This window comes from Lonchura striata, chromosome 1 (assembly GCF_046129695.1).
Source record: "Lonchura striata isolate bLonStr1 chromosome 1, bLonStr1.mat, whole genome shotgun sequence".
NCBI lineage: Eukaryota > Metazoa > Chordata > Aves > Passeriformes > Estrildidae > Lonchura > Lonchura striata.
This window is the reverse complement of record NC_134603.1, coordinates 150,368,830-150,385,061: the sequence shown is the minus strand read 5'-3', so window position 1 is coordinate 150,385,061 and position 16,232 is coordinate 150,368,830. Positions and strand designations below refer to the sequence as shown.

Genomic DNA, 16,232 nt, shown 5'->3' with positions numbered 1-16,232 from the left:
CTAAGTGCTTACTGTTGGGAAGGTGCCTAGAGCTGGAGGGAAAAAAAACCCAACATAAAATGTCTGCTTTTACATTTAATTCCTCCTGGGTTTAGAGCAGCAGTTTTATATTTTCATTATAAATAAGCTGTAAAGCATCTACATAGTGGAATCCACATTCCCAGGTGGGAACAACCTACAGGTCCACTCTAGTCAACCATCTCCTTGGAAGTATTACCATGCTAGACCAGGTCTGTGAAGTTCATGGGCCCTTCTGTCACACTCCATGTTATTCACAGCCCAGTGCCACTCTGGTGTTTTCTCTCACACACAGGGATGGCCTGACCTTTGATTTCAGTGACTTCTGCAGGTCATCAGTTCTCCAGCCAGATCATGCACATGCATTGTACTCATGTTCCTTTACCTGTCTGAATTTTTTTTCCCATGGCCAAAGTCTTCCATGCCCTTCCAGTGCCTCCCCTTCTTTACAATATGCAGGGTCCTGTGGTACTCTGTAGCTGCTGGACACACTGCACCTGTCCGCAGCTTTTACACAGGAGAGAATTCACTGCAATTTCCTACACCAGCTGGAGTTCGGTGCTGTGGCACAGCTTTATCCTGAGGTGGGTATTAAGTTTGGCATCAGGCTTGGTGATGGCAAAATGATGTTGCCCATCGCCCCAGTATGCTATTTGCATATCAAAAGTACATTTGAATAAAGAAGTTAAAGAGACATTTTATTAGAGTAGCCACTGAAAAGTAAAAAGTCATGTTCCTCTTCAGACACAGTCCAAGGCTTCTATACAACTGCCATCAAAGTGGTATTTCTTCTTCCTCTGTCCATTACTCTCCAGCAAAAATACAACTGCAGGTGTGTTTTTATGAGAGAACATTTATCTTCTGCCATTTCTGAACTCCAGGGAAAATTAAGTTTCTGAGATTACTTATATAAGAAAAAGGAAACTTGAATTTCATGTGCAAGTGCAAACTTAAACCAAGCAAACTGTTATTTATATTTTATCTGCTCTATAAAAAGCCTAGGAATACAAAGAACTTTTAACTGAATATAAAACTCAACATTTTCTTTCCAGGTGTCTATAGAAATACCAGTTTAGTAGAAAATAAATACAAAACCTGCAAAATACCTTAATTTGGTTTTGCTAAGAAGCCTTCTTGTTATGAAAAGAATGGGGGAAAGGGTGAACTAGTTCCTCTTTATTTCAAGCTTGCTGCTTTAATTCCATGTTGCATATGAAACAACAAACAAAATTCTAAGGAATGTAAGAAGTTCCTGTATCTACAAAAGCCTTAATAATACCACCCTGAGCTGAAGAACAATGGCACTGACATGAAAGGATTTTCATTTCTAAGAAATATCTGGCTAAATCTGCGTTCAGGAATACATGTATTGCATGCTTTTCTGCAGGGCTGATTTAAACCAGATCTACTAACCCGAAATGTGCTTCCTCCCTGGGAGACTGAGCTGCAGCAGCTCAGGGCACCTCAGGTGAGACAGTGGGCTGGAGACAGGCTGGTACCTCAGGTCTAGGTGAAAGAGGAGAATCTGCATTAAATAGAGTATTCCAGGAATAATGCTACCTTTCATACACTGTTCCTGGTTCAAAAGGATGGACCGCAGTCTCCACTAACTACAATCAGTACAAAATTTTGAGAAACTTCTGCACTTAAAAAATGGTAAACCCCATGTTTAATGCCCACAGGACATTAAGGTACAAACAAAATTGCTCCTTTCCATGTTCTTTATCACTGCATCTTTCTGAGACTTGTATCCTAAAGGTTCATTTTTCCAAATGGCATAATTTTGGCAAAGGATGAGGTCAGTGAACTCCCAGATTACGCACTGCCTGTCCCTCGTGCAGCATTACAGGGATATGCAGATGCTCAGTACCTCAGAAATCCAGGCTTGCTATACAGCTAAAACAAATGCGCAGAGCGTGAATATTACAATTACCAGAGAATTAAAAAAATCTGTCTGCATTCAAAGTAAAAATAAAACTGGGAAATTTCAAAATTTCCTGAGGTGCTCTTTTTGATCAACTAGAACTTTGGCTTCATTTCAATTTAGGCATTTCTTTTATAGTACAATGCAAAATACAAAATACATTGTGAATAATATAAGATGGGAATAATTCCAGATGGGAATGCCAGAACATATCCATTGTTGTTTTTTTTTTTTTTTTCCTCAAGCATATTCTTTAGCAAATATGATTTTATGAAGAAGTTAATCATCAGTGGAGTTGTATTCTCCAATGGAAAGGGGGGCTCTTTGTTTTTTTTTTTTTTCCTAGTAATTACATAGTCCTAGAATTTTCAGGTTTTAAACTTCTCTAATTCTACTTGAAATTTTCCATTTTTACAAAAAAATTCAATAATGCCCTTTATCATAGTTAATAGTGAAACTGTCTACTCATGGTAAACTATTTAACTTGAGTCCACTCTAGGTTGAGTGATTGCTATATATTTTTTCATGGATTCATGTACTCATGCAGATTTTGAAATAAAATACATATTGGTGCTGATGGATGAGAAAGAACAAATGAAGTGACATTCTATAAAACCATCAGCTCTGGGGAGACGTTGAAAAGGCAAAGTTTGCTCGTGTGTCAAAGAACTGATGTTGAGAAGAAGAGATCAGATGGAAGGTTTAACATGAGAAGGGAAAAAAGGAAGTTTTCCAATAGAAAGAATAATTAAACTCAACTCATTGTGAACAGACACAGTTGAACCCAAGAGGGTAACTGAACTATACAAAGCTGGGATTCCAGACATACATTCGGCTTGAAAAAGCTGCTTCAGAAGTCAGGAAATTCAAAGGTGTCTCACAACAGAGTTTTATAAGCATCTTCCTCAAAAAGATACTGAGCTAGATACTTCTTAATATGCATTTTTGTTAATAATCTCTTCAATCTAAACTATAAAACGTGCTATGCAACATGACTGAACAAACATCACTGTGAGAAGTATTTCCCCCTTGTTTGAGTAATTTGAATTTGTAAGCTAATATAAGTTTTTGTGTTAAATAATGTACTGTGTGCAATTTTCTTTCTTGTAAAATACTTTGAAGCTTTCAAAGGGCACTCTAGGTTCATAAATAATGTGGTGTTCTTTGCCAGAACTGTAGGGCATTTTCTCTTAAATTCTGAATCTTCTTTGCCAGAATTGCAACATGTTACATGCCAAATCCTACACACAAATGTTCTACATGTAGCAAATACATATTGGTAAAGACCAGAGGCGTGGCATTCCTGGATTTCTTAGAGAGAGTGGGGAAGGGAAAGAAGTGGAAAGAAATAATGAGGAAGGGCAGAGAAAAAAGTCTGTGCATCATTTTAAAAAACAAAAAACTACAAAAAACAACCTCCACTCCCAAAATAACCCATAATTTGCACTTAATTATTTCCAAAAACTAAACTGTTTGCTGCATGCAGCACAAACTCACAGGTACTCAGAGCTGGGTCTTTACTTTTCCTTCAGTTTTGGAAACTAGGTTTTTCAATGCCAGACATTTTTAAGGGTCAGAACACCTGCAAATCCTTCTCCTCTGAGCACCTGCTAATGTAAGTGAAGAGGCTGAGAGCCAGGAGAAGCAACACAGTCAGGATCACCATTATTTAACAGGCTGTGAAAATGAATCTTCTTCTTCAGGCAAAATCGGCATTTCTTATGGCTAAAGCTACAGGGAATAAACCAAAGCCAATGTTTATAAAGTGTGAACTCTGCCTCTTTGCAACCTCTGTCACAGACAAATAGGCTCCTACTTCTGCAGCTTGGAAGAGGAGGAGTGTAAAGCAGCAAGACCCAGAAATTCCAACCGGCATTTGGCCACATGGGTTAGACTGCTGAAGGACACTGGGACTTTAATGTGTCTTTGGTTACCATTTTCTTGATTAAGCACAAACAAGTAATGTCAACAGTCCTCTATAGTTTGGATAGAATTTCTGAAGTAATTAAAAAATTTTACCATTCCCTGCCCTTCACTGAATTTCAAGAAAATTGTGACAATTATTAATCACCCAGGAACAACCAGCTAGTTGAAAAGTTACTAGAAGGTACTTAGACCTAATCAGGCCTTAAGCACCAGGATTTGATAAATGTTTACTAAATAAACTGATGTTAAAACTGAACTCCACATTCTGCAACACTAAATGAACGTTTTACTATCTGGTTTCTTTTGCGGTGGCAAGAAACTACAGTAAAAGCTTTGCTGTTGGCAGAATTACACTGCTTAGAGAAAAACATCCTGTGCGTTACCATTTGCTGCCATGATTTACAGAGGTATGGTCTGTAGTCTGTATCAGTTTCATGTGGAAGTTTTAAAGGTAAAAAGCTTTCTGCAGAGTTTGCAGATTTCTGCATTAGTGTCTGTGTTGTTGCAAAGAGGATCAAGTGGTGCTGTGTCACAAGCTTTTCAAGGAAGTTAGCACATTTCTTCAGGTTCATCTCCTGCAAGGTAAGACTCTCCCCTCCATTGCTTCTGTCTATCCAATAGAAAGCTGATAAACTGTCTAAAAGCAAAACACAGAGCGAGGGATGAGCACAGAACAGGTTTTCTAGAGAGTAGAGAGTGAGGAGTAACTGAGTGCTACTACCGCAGCTCACAAGGAAAAGCCTTCCCAGGCATTGCTTTATCATTTCTTCTGTCCCTTGTGCCAGTCTGTTCTCAAGAATGGTGACCAGCCGGAGCATATCGAAATGGTAATCGGTGTCAACAAACATGACTTCTACTTCCAGGCCTCCTTCTGCTTTGGGAATGATGCAGCGGGCTATTAGGTGATAAAGCATTTCTGTTTTTCCCGTCCCTTCTGGGCCATGGAATTCAATAACATCTCCTGTGCAAAAACAAAGCAGCACCTTGTCAGGTGAGAGCATTTATAGCCCAGAGTTGATTCTCAGTGTTTTCTGAACTAATACTCACTATTTCACAAATTGGAAAATGCATTTTGACATTCATAAAATGGTTTAAATCCTCGTTAGCATCCACCAAAGATATTTTCCGTTTTCAAGAAAGGCCTCTAAAGTGAAGTTAATTGTTGTGGTGTGAACAAAGGTTGAAAGCCTCTGCCAGCACCATCTAGGAGATTTCCATCAATAAAAGGTTGGCAACTGGATTTCATCTGTATCATTACAGGCAGATAAAGAAGAAGAGGAAGTTGCTACACAAAACTGGCTAAGAAACCATCTATACTATGCACACACAATAAAGAAATAACCAAGTAGAGGACTAAACAAAAACAATCTGACATATTAGAGGTCATTTCACATAGATGTCACATGCTGCATGTGACAAGATTCCTACAGGAATCTGTGACTGGTGAAGAGAACACCATCAAGTTTATTTGGCACTTATATTCTACTGTAGTGATAATAATGTGAAACTGCTTCTTTTGACAAGGGAGACTCAGGGATTCCTTCAACTCCAGGCAACGCCTCTGTCTGAAGCAAAGGATCTCTGTTCATAAAAGGACTCAGCCTAATTACCTCATCCATGTGGGTCATAAAATACATATCATAAAAATTTAAAATGTTAATTAAAAACAGCATTACGTTTCATTAGGAAACCAGTTCTTTTGTTGGATGTGAATGCAAGATACTCTAAAGCTTTATCCAAAGACTCTGCTGTCTTGTATCAGAGCAAGACCCTAGAAGAAGTTAATTTATTAGCTGCCCTTTATAAATTTCTAATTTTGGGAACTGGATTATTTATTTATGACATTTTAGATTTTATAAGCAGAAGGGTAACCACATGCAGTAAGGAGAATCACACAACTGTAATTGCAGGAAGGTGAGATATTTCCATGGCCTTGGCAAGTGCAAATGGCATAACAGCTTTCCATAGGGGGATGCAAGAGTAGAGAATTAACTGTTGTTGGATGTGAATGCAAGATACTCTAAAGCTTTATCCAAAGACTCTGCTGTCTTGTATCAGAGCAAGACCCTAGAAGAAGTTAATTTATTAGCTGCCCTTTATAAATTTCTAATTTTGGGAACTGGATTATTTATTTATGACATTTTAGATTTTATAAGCAGAAGGGTAACCACATGCAGTAAGGAGAATCACACAACTGTAATTGCAGGAAGGTGAGATATTTCCATGGCCTTGGCAAGTGCAAATGGCATAACAGCTTTCCATAGGGGGATGCAAGAGTAGAGAATTAACTGCAACTTTCCTTAAACATGTTTGTACCTGCCTGAGTTAACAGGGTTTTTCAAGTCACTGCTCAACTTCTAGAGGATGTCCTCATTCCCAAATGCCTACAATGTCAAGATGCAGTTTGGGATCAGGGGAGGAGGATGGTAGGGAAGAAACCAAGCTCCTCTCCCTTTGCAGGTGATAAAAGCAATTTACACCTGACGTGACAAGTCTGTCCATTTCAGTGACACTCAGAAATGTGATTTATATGAATTTCAGATAGTTTGTAATCTATTAAAAAGCTTGATTGCCTCCCAAGCCCTTACTAAGCTGTTCTGAATGGCTCCCTCACTTCTGAGATGAACAATAAGTACACATCCTGGGACCTAAGTTTTTATTTTCTCTTCCTGCCCAGAGGTCGCAGTGCCCAACTCTGACACTTGCAGCCAGTGGCTCTGCTGTCACACAGCCTGTGCCAGAGACCTAACCACACCCTGGCAGGGTGAGATACCAGCTTGGAAGAGCTCCTCCTAAAAGTGCTGGGTAGGTCATTCCCTCCTATTTTGTCTCTTGCAGTATTTTGGAACAATTGTGTAAGGCAGCTCTTGATAAGGAACAAAGTGTATCTTTTGCCACTGGCTGCGACACAAAACTTCTGCCACCCTGATTGGCATTTCTGAATCCAGGCCAGTAACTGAGTGGGGCCAACAGGCAATAGACTGCTTCACCTGCCTTTACAGCAAAATATGACCTGCTGGATTCAAAAATTATTCTGAGAAATAAATGCTTCTCTTTTTCCATTTGAAGACATTCTAGCAGGATGTCTGTGTGCTACAGAATGGCACTGGATGAGGGTGGTTTTTTTTGGCAGAAGTAATAAAACTTATTTAAGTAAAAATTCTAAGCTGAATGACAAAAATCATTCTCAGAGGTTTTTGTAGCAGTGGTTTATTAATGAAAACAGCAAAGCACTCCTCAAAGTTTGTCTGACATTGCTGAAAGAGATACACAGCTACCTTGTAGTTTGACCAAGACACTTGAGTTACTCTGAAAACAGTAACAGCTTGGACTGCAAGAAAACCTCAAGAGAGCCAGGGATTTCTGTGCCTTCCTGATTATCCAAGAGCTGCCCACAAGGAGAACGGGTGCAGAACAGGAGCATTTATAGCAACATCTATAAATGTAGGGTTTCATTGAATTAGCAACCAGGCTGTTACAGTAAGATAAGAGGGGAAATTCATTTCTCTGGATCAGAGAGGACAAACCATGACACAGCAAAGGAGGAAGTGAGGCCAGCAACGTTTTTAAGAAGCCTCTGACACACTGACAGTAGGTCACAGAAGAAACTGAGTGATCATGACTTGCATCATTCATTAATGTCAAAACAACTTTGAAAGGAGGATTAGTAGAAATACTGTCACAGGATGAGAACAGGCTGAGAGGGAGAGCAGGAACAGCCCCTTAACATGGAAGAAAGTTAATAGGAATTTTTGCTATTAGAATTGGTGTTGGCAGACATTAAACATATCAGTAGATGAATGTTCCATTAGCTTGGCAAAACATGCAGAAGACAAACTAATTGGGTTAATAAAAACTTAAGTTTGTGAAGATTTAACAGATGGAGATGGATGAGTAGAGTGATTTCACATGAAATTCAGCACTGGTGAATTTAAGAGTTAGGTTTTAAGGAGTCCCCTAACACATTGCCTGGCTCAGGGCAGCCTAAACTGGCTCATTATAGGCAGGCTAAAGAGAATAATAGTCCAGTTCTATGAATGGGCATGCAGGTTAAACTAAATGATGCTGAAGAAATGTAAATATTTACATAAGAATAATATATATTTTAACTGAAACACTGTGTTCAGTCCCAGTCATCAGTTTAGTGTTATGTCTTGAATGAGAAGAGCCTTATTTTTGTCTGTAATCAATCCACCTATTTTCTGACACTGCAGATACAAACAGGCTGTTGGAACACTCAGCAATAACTTTGTGTGTTTCACATTTTAGGCCACCTTGAAGTTCTTGGGCTGGTCATTTACAACACGGTGCAGAAGCTGCCACTAATATTTATACCATCTAGAAGTGAAGTAGAAAGGCCTAATATTTATTCCAAGTTAATGTTGGGTGTTCATGCAATTGCTGAACATCAGAGCCTTACTGACACCCACACCTTCATACCAGCAGCACAGGGGACATATGACTGGCAATAGTGGAAGATTATTTAATGCTTGTGTCACTTTTGCTCCATTCCAGAAGAGCTTAAATGGTATGTAATTAATGTACTTATGTGCTCTTAAATATGCAAGTCCATCATAATTAGAAGCAGTGATTAGAGTATCACATTAATACCTATATTACCTGTCTCTATTTTACAGTACCCTGACATGCAAGTTATGAACACTTAACTAAAATATAACCTTTGGATAGTTTATTGAACTTCATGTATTTGTTTGGTTTAAATTTCATCAGAAAAAAAGAATATTTTAGGTCTTTTCATTGCTTTAATCACAGCATTTTAGATGAAGAGCTGTTCAGTATTGACTTCATGGGCAACATATTACAGAATTCCACAGTGACACATTAAAAGTCAAGTTCATGACAAATGGAGAGGTAGGCCTTCAACAGGGATTTAAGACTGAATAATAATGTGAACACACATCAAAATAACACATGGGCTCACATGAATACTGTAGTATTAAAAGACAGAGCAAAAATGTAATACAAGGTGAAGTCCATTTATATATATATACAGCTAAAGGGCTGTGCTAATGTTAGGCAGCTTCATTACTGTCAGCCAAAAAGCATGACCAATATGGGTAATAATTGATACCATTTGTTGGAAGCAGAAGAAAAATACAAGTGCTTCAAAAGCTCAATTGGCAAAGAGAAATCAGTGATGAATTTTAGAAGGTTTCCAGCCATCTTAGAACTGAGGCTCTGGAACAGTCTTCAGACAGACATGAACAGCCTATAAAGCTTTAAGAGCAAAAGAGATCATTTAACACGAAATTATGTAACACTATGGACTGCAGCAAGGGCAGTTAGTGATCTCCAAGAAAACATCTTAAAATCTGTTTGATCAGTACATAACCAGTTCAGTCTCAAACACTTGTTCATTGGGTATAAAGTTGACTAAAAAATACCAAACACCTAGACTAAAAGACCATTTAATATTTATATTTTGAAAAAAATACAGTAAAATCTCATCTTCTAAAAAATATTAAGAATTTGAGAGCCATGTGAAGCATACACCAATTTCATTCCTGGCCCTTAATTCTTCTTGTGAGTAACACAGCAGTTCAGAAATGAGAGTATTTAAATATTCTACCTGCACTGGCTTAGCAGCATTTCTCCACCCTTTATCATTGTTATGTCACATTGGAAACTTTCAGGGCAGGAATCATGTACTGCTAAAGCCCACATGTGTCTTCTAGTGCTGCAAAACAATACACAAAGGCTCTCACAGTGACTGTGTTTGGAGACCAAGCATCATTTCTCATCTATTATCCTGATTCTTTTTATTGCTTTTTCTGCTCTTTGCATATGCCTTCACTCATATGCCTTTTTTCATATTATTTTTAGTCTTGTGTAATAAGAGTTGTCTCTTCAATCATGAAATTCATGAAATTTCACACAATCTGGAAAATCAGTCTGACTTCCTGAATAGTGTGTTATTTTCTGTTTAGTTCACTAATTTCTTTCATTAAAATATCCAGTCTTGATCTTAAAATTTCTTGTACTGGTGTCATTGAAAGCTTACCCCATTTCTCCAATCTGAAATTCTCATTCACTCACTGAAGGTCTCTATGAGCCATGTTGATCCTGACACTGTGAACTCATTCAACTAATTAGTACCTATGTCCATAATGGAATTGTTTATGAAGTTCTATTCTAAGTATCCGTAGGATTTTTCAGGTCAAGACTGAATGGCTTGATGACTTGGCTTCACTGAAAAATACTGTTTGCTCATGCTCCTTATCCTAATTTACCCAGATAACTCTTCATCACTGAACTCTCTGCTATTTACTGAACATCATGTTCTTTGCAAATTTCTGCAGTTATGACTTTGTGATGGTTGTCAAGACCACTGATGAAAGAAACAAACAAAGAGGTTTAATGACAGACTCTAGAACAAATTGCTGGAAAACTACTGACACTGACCAATGAGCTTGGTATTTACTCACCTACACCTGTGTCTTGATATGCATAAAGTAGATTTTGAGGCCTATTTAATAATATTTGTAAGGGTGACTTGACATCATTCCATTTTATCTAGTTTGTATTGAACTACATCAACAATTAGAATTCTGATCTAGGGCAAAATAATTTACTTGTATGCTTATCTCTGAGAATACTTTTACATGAACATTTTTCCATAAATGGGATGAAGACACATTTTTACCATGAACAGGAGATCCTTCCTCAGCAAACAGACAAGGTTCGAGATTCTTCAGAGAACTTCTGCCCTCAAGTCGTGCAAGCAGCTTTTAAAGACAAGACAAAAAGCCATGCTGTTAACTTAAAATAATGAACCTCAGGACACAAATTTAATGGATTCTAAGAACTGACAGTTTTCCATAACAGTCCTATTGAAAGATTAGCCTCATTTTAAAAATGTTTTCATAAATACATATGGAAATGTATAGGCTGGACTACAGCAACACAAGGTCCCAGCCTTACAAACAAGGAGCACACATTCAGTGGCATTGAGGACTGGAGATAGGAGGATAAATAAAGTTTAAAAAGCAAAGGCTGCTCAGGGACATTAGTGAGAGGGATCACCTCCAGTACACAGCAGTGCTGCCATTCCAAAGAACAAAGGGAAAGAACATAATTTGTAACAACCATCGCCTCCAAAAAAAAAAAAAAAAAAAATACTGGCTGAGAGGTAAAACCTTACTCATCAACAATCCCCTGAGCCAGCCTCTCTGAGCATTTATAAGTAAAACCATGTGCATTTCACCTGAAAAGTTACACAGGACTCCTCTGGGCTACAATCCTATTATATCATAGTTACTTGTTAAAACAGAGTATGGATTAAGAATGTTCAAAAGTAATTAGTCACCAGTGGCTCTGCAAGAACCTTTCTAAAGCAAGCTTGAATTTGTTAAGCAAGTTCTCCAAAGCCCCTCATAAAGTAAGTCCATTGTAAAACTAATTAGTTCAAAGATCATGGACAGTTTCTTAAATGGAGAGGTATTTGCATAGCAAGTAGACAGGTATCCACAAAACCTGTGCTATTAGTAGTTCTGACACACTGTGTAAAGCAAGAATGAACATTTTCCCTGGTACTAGAGCTGTTATTCCTTACATGTATTAGCACACATGGGATGCTCAGTGTCACCAGAGTACCTACCCAAGACACCCAGATGTCATTTAAAGATGTAAACAAAACAAATCCTGTTTGGTTTTATCCCATCCTCAAGACCAAAAGAGCAGTAAGCACACACCTTCAAACAACTGCTGCCTTCTCTTGCTTTCCCCCTTGTCACATCCATGAGCAACACTTGCTCTGAATGATCTTAAAAGTTCTTTGAACAGTTGTGTGTGTGTTTGCCTTTAAGAGTAAAATAAAACTCCATTAAATGGTCCTGAGTTTGCTTCGAGTGGTCACAATGGGAATCTAAGTGTGACATTTTAATTGACATTTTAAGATTCTCTGCCATTAACAAAATGTCAATGTGTTTGCCTTGGCCTCTTGACGTGTATCCAGGAGAGTTTTCTGATTTGTCCTCTGAAGGGCCAAAAAACCACTCGAATTGACCTTGTTCTGGATCAGCAGATCCTTCCATTACACTTCACACATTTGTGAAGCACAAAAGACACACAGCGAACTCCTGGGAACCAGCAGGGTTCCATGATCTGGACAAAGCAAAAATCCAGATGGACATACGTACATAAGAATACAGGAATATAACTTGGAGCACAAAACCCAGCAGCTCTTAACTACCAAGAGGGCCTTGGCAGATCCTGCATGTGCAGCTCTTCCAGCCCTGGCCAGCAGTGAAGAGAGGCTGCACCCACTGGGAAGAACCAGGAATCTCCCATCTTTTTGTCAGCAGTGGAAATTGAGGGAAAGAGGAAAACCACAACAGGCTGCTGCTTTCTGATGCTCTTCACTTCTTAGCAGAGGAAGCACTGCTGCAGCACACAGGGATAACAGGGGCTCAATGATGGGCACTGCTGGGGCCAGCAGTCACAACTACTGCTGGCCTAAACACATTGCAGCCTCCTGCTCCTAAATTAATTTGTACACCGACAAATATATCCTCTGCAGTTCATTTTTTCTGGAACAGTGAGCTCCTCTCCTGTCCTCTTAGACTATCAACTCTTTAAGTTTACTGAGAGAGAGTAAATTGATCACTATCGTTTAAAGATTAATCTGTTGTCATTTAAATGACAAGTTCATGTATTAATTTTAAATAACTACAGGTGCTTTCTCTGAGCACTGCTCATGAAGGTAATTTATGGTAATTTGCTGATGATAGCACACCTGTGTTTTTATCAAGCTTGTATTTACTTCCGAGTTCTGAAGCAGAATCTCCAAAGGCACTTGCCTCATTAGTGCCATGCTGGGAGCAACAGGGTTCCTGGCAGAAACAGCCAACAATTTTCCTTCCTCTCACAAAGGTTTGTCCACAGTGCAGCAGCAGTGATGGAAGCAAAGCTGAGGTGAGACACTGCAAAGGCACCCCTCACCTCTGCCCACATTACACACAGGGATAGCACAGGCTGCCCCAGCAAGAGCCACCTTGGCTCTGTTCCAGGGGAGGCATTCCCATTTTGCCTCCTCACGTGCTCTGGAATATGAGAGGGGGAGAAATCTAGACTGTGTAAAGGGTAATCTGGAGGGTGAATGTCATGTGTCCCAAGATTTGTCCCAGACAATGAACAGAACACAGCAGGACAGCACCCCTGGAGAGACTCTTGGAGAGCTTAGAAAAAAATTCCCAAGTAAATTTCAAATCCCCTATTAGAGACTTCTGATTCTATAATCCAAATCTAGGTGCTCATTTCTTCCTCTCTAAGCCTCTCTTCACTGTTTTTTTACACAAAACACCACCCTTTAGTAACCTGCTAGTGGTAGCTCCTCACTCTTAGGTATTTTTTGAAAATGCAATTATGCCAGCAAGAAACTGCACAGATGTGCAGTTACATGTAGAGAATAAGCTGTACAGCAAAAGTTCAGCAGCAGCTGAGTTAAATGTCATTAATGACAAAGCTGATGGGACTCAAATATTTCAGCTATGCCTTTTATAATTTATTGTCCTTTTAATAAACAAATATGCATATGGACAGTCCCACTGACTAATACATGACATGCTCATACTCTGTTGGTTTCAACAGAGCTGCGCATCAATGCAAGCACACACATAGGTCTTGTCAGGAATGAGAGATTACTTCATTAAAATGTTAAAGAAATTCAAATTAAATACTCCAGCTCTGGTAGAGGCTGTGAGCTAACCTACAGGCTATTTACACATACAAGCCTATCTTGAGTACTAGACAAAATTTAATTCTCAACCACTGTAACCGCTCTGATTGAGCTTTTGTAAACTTTGGGCATGAAGACATATGCAAGCTATTTATCATTACTTTCATTGTGATAAAGCAAAGGTGTTTTGTAAGAAGTTCTAATTTGTTGTATTAATTACATTCAATAATGAAAGCACAACACTGCGGTCTCAGTATAACTCAGCAAAATATGACTTTATGCATGACACTATTAAAAGAAGTATTGGTTTAAATTAAGTGTTTTCTGTTTCAAGTACTTTCACCATTTTTTGTCTGGACACTGTATTCATACACTGACTTCTCTTAACCCAACTGGTTCTCAACTCCTCCCTTGTTCCAGGTTGGATATCCACCCACTGCAGGCAGTAGATGCCATGAGCATTCCCTGTCAGCACCACTCATGTGGACAAGTAAATGCATTTACCCCTTGGACAAAGAGCATAGCTCATGTGTTTAATTCGAGTCTATTTGCCAATAGTGGACATCTGGTAGAAATTTTTTTTTAAAGTGTCAAAAGGGCTTAAAAGCCCAAGTCCCACTAAAAACCACACAGAGCTTTAACAATATATATTATCACACTTTTCTGTTTTATGTGAACAGCACATTCCAGTATAGTTACACGCAAATTTCCAAGCAATTAAGTTGCTGATCGCAAGTGGAAGTTTCTAACAAACAAAACATCCAGAAATTAAAAAAAAAAACCAAACAAAAAAACAACTAATAACAACACAAGATCCCAAAACTCAAACCTCTTTTCTCCTAACGAGGAGGAAAGCAATTTCACATTACAAAATGTTTATTTATAGAATCATAAAGCCGGAAGAGACCTTTAAGATCATCAAGTCCGAACCTTTAAATTAAACCTTCCTCACAGGTCCTCTTCCTTAGGCATTGCCTCTAATGCTTGGGAAGGGAATATTTATAAAGGAATTATCGAGACACTCGAACCAAGCTCCCCCCGCGCTGCAAGAAGCGCCCATGGCAGGAATCCACCCGCATCCCGACACAAAGGCAGAACAGGTTCCCGGGGAGCCCCGATCCCTCCCGGATCCGCGGGAGCTCCGCCGGGAGAGCCCCCGCGGCCTTCCGGGGGCGGAACGCCCTCCCTCACGCACCGCCCCTCAGAGGCCCCGCGGGGCTCCCGTGCGGCGGGGCGGGGCGGGGAGGCTCAGCGCGCCCCTTCTCCCCGGCGGCAGCCTCGCCCGGCTGCCCCCGCCCGTGTGCCCCAGCGCGGGGCCGCGGAGCGGGGCGGGGGCCGCGCCTCACCTGCGTGCCCGACTCCGCCCCGCCCGCCGCGTCAGCCATGGCGGCCCCGCGCCGCCGCCCCGCAGCGCCCCCGCCCGGCCGCGCCCGCTGCGCCTGCGCGGCTCGGCCCCCCGGGAGCGCGGGGAGGTGCCTGCGGGTCTGGAGGCGCGGGTTCGAGTCCCGCCTCCGGCTCAATCACGGCTGGCCACCCGCCCCAGCCTCGTATGCGGGTTGGGATTGCTTGGAGGCGGCTGGGAGAATCACACAGTCAAATAGGTTGGAAAAGAGCTGGGAAGTCATGGAGTACAACTTATGACCGAACATCATGGTGCCAAGCAGACTGAGTGCCATGCCCAGTCTTTCCTTAACCAGGAATGGTGACTTTCCCTCTATGGACTGTGACTCCGCCGCCTCCCTGGGCATCCACTCCAGTGTCTAATCACTCCTTCCAAGAATAAATTCTAACTGTTGTCCAACCTAAACCTCCCCTGGCACAGCTTACAACCAGATCCTCTCATCCCGCCCCAAGTTACCTGAGAGAAGAGCCTGACCCCCACCAGGAGACAAGCTGTTTATTTATTTTTAAGGACTTGTCTTTCTGCAGGTGTGTGTGTTTTTTTTTCTGCTCCTGCTGGAAAGGGCAGGTGGCTGGGCTGGTGTGACTCAGGGAATGCTCCTTGGTGACACTGGGTAGCTGTGACTCAAGGGAAGCTCGTTCGCGTGGCTGCAATTAAACTCTTGACGCCTGCGAAATTGCTCTTTGCCAGAGCCAGCTATCAATTATGGCTTAAATTAAAAGGGGTCTAGAGTATTTTTAAGAAGTCCCTGGAATGATTGGGGCTTGTGTGGTGTGTGATGCTCTGAGGCAGGAGCTGATGGTCAGTGGCTTGGTCACACCAGCAGCCGTGTGTCTGTGGTCAGCAGCAGGACCTGCTCCTCCCGGACCACGGCCCGTCCACTGCAGCTGTACAACCTGGGCAGGCAGGAGGGATGGGCACAGGGAGAACACCAGAGAACCTGTTTGTTTTTCCATAGGCTAAATGTAAAACCAGCAGGATAGGAATAGCAGCTCCCAATATCTGCATATCAAAGCACAGTAATGATACCATCCCTCGGGTCTAGTGAGGTTATCCGTGATACTGCACGTCCTTACAGTTAGGAGGAGAAACTGGTGGTAGAGTTCTTTGTTTCTTCAAAGAAATCGTGTTTGTCTATAAAAAAGAGTTTCTGCTAGCATGCACCACAATAAAAAAATCTAACCTCAGATGCAAGGCATTAGCATTGTTTACTTTGCAACCCTTTTTCAGCCCAAAATATGGAGCTCCAATAGAAACCACACTGT

The 16,232-nt window shown here is 40.7% G+C and overlaps 1 protein-coding gene across 1 annotated transcript; it reads right to left on the bottom strand.

Moving 5' to 3' along the window:
- Positions 1–685: 685 nt before the first annotated feature.
- Positions 686–14,964, bottom strand: XRCC2 (X-ray repair cross complementing 2). The gene is made up of 3 exons (XM_021555257.3): positions 14,912–14,964; positions 10,533–10,614; positions 686–4,829 (listed from the first exon to the last, which is right to left on the bottom strand). Exons 1-3 carry the CDS (start codon positions 14,948–14,950, stop codon positions 4,114–4,116), a joined length of 837 nt encoding a protein of 278 aa, XP_021410932.1. The 5' UTR covers positions 14,951–14,964; the 3' UTR covers positions 686–4,113.
- Positions 14,965–16,232: the final 1,268 nt, after the last annotated feature.